The sequence below is a fragment of the Nicotiana tabacum genome, chromosome 22 (assembly GCF_000715075.1).
Source record: "Nicotiana tabacum cultivar K326 chromosome 22, ASM71507v2, whole genome shotgun sequence".
Taxonomy (NCBI): Eukaryota; Viridiplantae; Streptophyta; class Magnoliopsida; order Solanales; family Solanaceae; genus Nicotiana; species Nicotiana tabacum.
Window position 1 is genome coordinate 70,642,062 of NC_134101.1, and position 5,608 is coordinate 70,647,669.

The window sequence follows — 5,608 nt, forward strand, 5'->3', positions numbered from 1 at the left end:
CAAAAGCTATTGTTTCTGCACATCTAACAAACCAGATGAGATAATAACAGGTAAAGTTGAGTTAGGTCCCAAGAAAGCATACCTAAGGTGAGGTGGTAGCAGCTTCAGCTCCAACTTTGGTGGCTCTTCTATCGATGGCTTAGCTGGAGGAATTTTTCATTCTTCTAAGTGCAAAGGCTCATATTCGAGCTCTCTTTTCCTAAACCCTTGGCCTTTAAGAGCCAGCACCCATTTCGTCACCTCCTCTCCATTTACTTTATCTATGTTCAAGAGACAAGCTGGTAGAGGGTCTTTAGCATTCAAGGTTTCATCTTCCTCCTCCAAAATTACATCCACGGCTTCTATTAGAGAGCAGTTAGCAAATTCACTTGGTCGCCGCATAGATTTCTACACGTTGAATGTTATTTCTTCATCATTTAGTCTCATTTTGAGCTCTCCAGTCTCACAATCGATTAAAGCTCTCCCAGTGGCCAAGAATGGTCTTCCCAAAATTATAGGAATCTCCTCATCAATCCGGCAGTCTAGAATGACAAAATCTGCTGGGAACACAAACTTCCCAACCTGTACTAATACATCATCAAGGATACCAGAGGGCCTCTTCACTGTCCGGTTGGCCAGCTGTAGTAACATGGACATGGGTCTAGCTCTTCCAATGCCTAACCTTTTATAGATACCAAGGGCATCAAGTTTATGCTTGCCCCAAATCACAAAGTGCCTTAGCAAATGCATAGTTGCCTATTGTGCGTGGGATTATGAAACTCCCTGGATCAGATAACTTCTCAGCTATAGGTCTCGTCACAACAACACTACATGTCTGAGTCAGTGTAACCGTGGCCAAGTCTTGAAATTCGAACTTACGAGACATCAAGTCCTTCATCATTTTTGCATAACCAAGCATTTCCTTTAAGGCGTCAATCAATGGAATGTTAACCTGAATTTGTTTCAACATCTCCAAGAATTTCTTATACTGCTCATATTTTTGATATTTGTCCAATCTCTGGGGGAAGGGTGATGGATGCCACTTTTTTCCTGTGATTTGATTTTGAACCAGCTCTGGCACTGTTTCTACTGCCTTCTCTTGCACTGACTCATTTTCCTTCGGGACTTCTTTTTCTTTGCTTGATTCAGCTGGCGCGTATTGTACCTTCACCTCTGTCAACCCTGTTGAATCATCTATCTCAATGGGTACTGGCACAAGTGTATCAGTAGGTCGGCTTTCGCGAGCCATCTCTTGCTCCAGATCTAGGTCTCTACCATTTCGTAGACTCACTGCCATAAGCTGTTTTAGGCCCTGTTCTTTTGGATTGATTTGTGTGTCTGCAGGTAACGTCCCTTGGGGACGATTGTTTAGAGCCATAAAAATCTGTCCTAATTGAATCTCAATACCCTTTATCGCTGATTCATGTGAGTCTACTCTCTGATGCATTTTTCCCGTGGACCCAATCAGTTGTTGCAGCATTCTGTTGTTGCTGTCCAGCATTCCCTTAAGTTCAGTAAAACCATCATCTTGTCTCATAATCTGTTGTTATTGAGGTTGTTGATAAGTCAGCTGCTGATTTTGCTGGTTGTAACCCTGTTGCCTTTGGTAAGGCATAACTTGACCCAATGGTCGCATAGTTCTAGGATTGTTGTTGTTATTGTACTGCTGCTGCGCTGGTCTATATTGTTGATTCTGTTGACCCCAATTCTGACCACCTTGCCTCTGTCCCCCATAGTTGGCTACATAATTCATATCTCCTTGATAGTGTTGGTTGTCACCTTCCGCACTCCACGAACAAACATATGGTTGGTTAATGCATGGTGTACATGAGCCCCCATTAGTTGCGTCAACTATGTGAACCTGCTACTTCTGGCCTGATTTATCAATCTTCTTGGTGAGGATACGTATTTGTGTCATTAGAGTGGCCATATTCTCAGCTATGGAGTTGTTTGGGTCCAAAGTCACTGAGTGAACTACCGGAGTGATCATAGAGGCTCTTGTCATCCATCTTGAGTTTTAAGCCATCTTATCAAGTAGGATCTTGCATTCTCTGAATGTTTTACTCAAAAATGCTCCACCTGCTGAAGCATCAACATTAGCCTTTAAGCCGTCAGCCAGTTCCAAGTAGAATCTCTGCCCCAACATCTGATATGGAATGCCATGATGTGGACACTTAACCAGCATACCCTTGAACCTATCCCACATTTCTTGTAGTGATTCTGTTGGTCTCTGCCTGTAGCTCAATATATCATTAATTTGTTGGGCAGTTTTATTGGGTGGGAAGAATTTGTTCAAAAATTGCTTGACTAATTCCTCCCAAGTAGTGATGGAGTTTATGGGGAGTGAATTAATCCAGGTCTGAGCTTCTCTTATCACCGAGAATGGGAACAATAACGGCTTTATTGCGTCCGGTGTCACATTAGGTTGCCTTTGCGTGACACATATCGACAGGAAATTCTTCAGATGCTGCTGAGGATCTTCAATATGTGACCCTGAGAAGAGTCCCATGTTCTGCAACAAATGTAGCATGTTGTTTGTGATTTGAAATGATCCCGCTTATAGTTGAGGGATTGCAATTGCGGTTGCCAGATTGTCGGCGGTGGGTTGTGCCCAATAATATATAATGCTGCTTCTGGTACAGGAGGCACCTCACCCTGATTGTTTGGTTCATTCGCATTGTTTCTGTTGTTCATTGGATTTTCTATTCCGTCATTCATATCTGGTTAGATTTGTTCTGTCATGTTTTATTGCTGTTTGTTTTTCTTGTTTGCACAATTTAGTGCCTTGAAAACTTTCTCAGGATCTGATAATGCTTCGAGCAGTTCACCAGTTCTTGAGGAGTTCCTAGGCATGCACTTGTAACACCCAAGACTACAAACGTTAGAATTTCAATGTATTTGATTTAGAATGAAGAAAATTGACTACACTAAGAATTCTAGCACTTCTTTTAGCTGCAATTAATAACACCGTTAATTCCCCGGCAATGACGCCAAAATTTGATCATGCTCGACTATGCCTTATAAAAAGGACTATGCGATCGTCGCAAATATATTCCGGCTAATAAGTCCGGAATCGAATCCCATAGGGAATTAACCTATCAACCACAACTGCTAGACTCTCACAAATTCATGCAATCAATCTTCAGAAATATTTCAATAACAATTTGGAAGTTTATTAACTAAATATTACGTAATGAAAATGCAATAATAAATAACTAACTATGAACGGTTTGTAAACAAGAATTGGAATGATCTAAGGTTGTGATTTCCCCTATTGTCGGAATCTTGTACGCTATGTTTTCTATAGATTCGCCTAATTCTTCTCTATCGATCATGAGTACTATGGCTGTCGTAACTCTCTCCCAAGTAATTACCACAATTTACTAGACATATTTTGCAGAATTACGCTAGCTGGCATTAAGTACGGCTCACTCAGATCGCACCAAGATTTTGTTATCCCTAATCCCACCTTTAAACCCTTCGTATTGATCCCTCATATACGTTAGGAGTGATGTTGTTCAACAACTACCTAAATATGCACTCTCTCCCGAGTAATACATACTAAATAGGCACAGCTAATTGAGGGCCCTTCAATCAACCACATGAATAATATAGTTGAACAAATAGAGAAAATACTACGGCAAATTTATATTAACGTAACAAGAAAATCATCATTTAATAGGTTCCATCAAAACCTTAGACTAGGAATTTAGCTACTCATACTCAGAGTAACAATATTCCAAATATTTTGCATAATTAAATTACAAAGTAAAGATGAAAGGATGTAGAAATCGATGATTCTAACTCCCAATAGGTGATTCCATAAGCTATTCTTGACTCCGGTTGCAAAAGTCCTCAAAAGTGGCGTTTTAGGTCTATTTATGTGTAGGAAAAGACCTAAACGTGTAGGCAAAGTCCTAGTCAAACCCGGAGACGAAATAAGTCTTCAAAACTCAGACTGTGCACGCCCAGAACTGGCCTCACGAGGCCTAATGCCTGGTAGACCTCACCCCAGGCCTGGCGTCGCCAGGTATAAGGCCCGGTCAATCTCGCCTTCTGCCCGCCTCGCCAGGTATCTCGCCAGCTACAAGCTTGGCGACGCCAGGTATAATGCCTGGTGTAGGCCTGGCTTCGCCAGCTTCTCATTTTCAACTGCTCCCCAGTACGCTTTCGACTTTTAAGTATCTTTTTTGCTCTACTTTCATCTTCAATTCACCTACACATAAAATGGACTTCATTACGAGTAAATAAAGTGTAATTTATCATTAAAGCGTACAAAATGCAAGGCGAATAGTGTGCTAAACCATGAATTATAGCCACACATCAGCGACCTAAGTTCGGTGGTCTTAGGCAAACCTGCGAAGGAAAAAGAAGGGGTCAGCGTTATATAAGTTTGGGGAGTAAAAATAACTATTCTAAGAAGTGTCCTACCATGAGAACGGGCCTCCCATCGGCCCTTCGAAAGCTTGCACCACGAGCACTCAAAATACAATATTTGTTTGGAGATGTCCTCGATCCACTCCTTGAGCCGGGAGACCGCATTAGGAACCCAAGTAGCAGCTGCACAATCACAAACACTGATGGTGAGAAATGGAACAAAGAAGACTCGACGCTTAAGGAAAGATTACACTTACGAGATGCATTCCACTTCTTAGGGAATGGCAGAAACTCAGAAGGGATCAAATCTTCACTCTTCACCTGAACAAAGCGCCCCTGCCAGACTCGGTCTTGATTTTCGTCGATGCTCGAATAGGGGCCTTGATGGCCCGGCGAGTGAGCTTTATTAGCCCCCCTCGAAAAATTCGAGAATTATATAGGCGGAGCAGGTGGTCGAGGGTGAACCGATGAGACTCTGTGTTATTAACAAATTAACGAAGGAGAATCACGATCCTCCACAAAGACGGGTGGATTTTCCCAAGACACACCTCGTGTCTCTTGCAAAAGGCCAAAACAATTGGGTCTACCAGGCGCCCAGTGTGAAGGGATAAGTGTAAACACTTAAATACCCATCCACATGACTGGTGATATCATCCTCAGGCCTGGGGACTACCACGTCCTTACCTCCCCAGTTACAGTCCTCTCGAACAATGGGAAGGGTATCTTCGGTGACAGAGCATATATATCTCGACGCCCCTTCACCTCGGTCTTGTTTAGATGAAGCCTTCTCGACTTTGAAGTCGTCTGTGATTGAACAACCCCGGGGAATAAAACTTTTCATGGGGGGCTTAGGGGCCTCTTCGGCGGCATCCACTTCGGGAGCAGCCGTATTGAGAACAACCACTTCGGGGACAGTTGCCTCAGTACCTGTGGCCGGGTGAGTAGATAAAGAGGCAGCCTGCTGTGGAACTGATTTAGATGTCTTGGCCATTGTAAATCTGGAAAATATATGAAGATTTGGAGAGAGTGTATGAAGATTTGAAGTTTGAAAGTGAAGATATGAGGTTCTGGGTTGAAAATCCAAGAAAATGTATGAAGGTTGGAGGTTGAAGATGAAGATATGAAGGTTCAGGAAATAAGGTATGAAGATTCAAGAAAGACGAAAGCCTTTGTAGAGTTCGAAGGTAAAAACTAGGATCATAAAGTGAAGGAAGTGAAGGGGGCGAAGCTTTTATAGGGGGAAATTCGCGAC

General features: G+C 42.5%; 1 protein-coding gene across 1 annotated transcript; it reads right to left on the reverse strand.

Annotated features, from left to right (window-relative positions):
* Positions 1–387: 387 nt before the first annotated feature.
* Positions 388–1,516, reverse strand: LOC142175923 (uncharacterized). Its single transcript, XM_075242932.1, has 2 exons — positions 716–1,516; positions 388–618 (listed from the first exon to the last, which is right to left on the reverse strand). The coding sequence occupies exons 1-2, from the start codon at positions 1,514–1,516 to the stop codon at positions 388–390; spliced, it is 1,032 nt and encodes a 343-aa protein (XP_075099033.1).
* Positions 1,517–5,608: the final 4,092 nt, after the last annotated feature.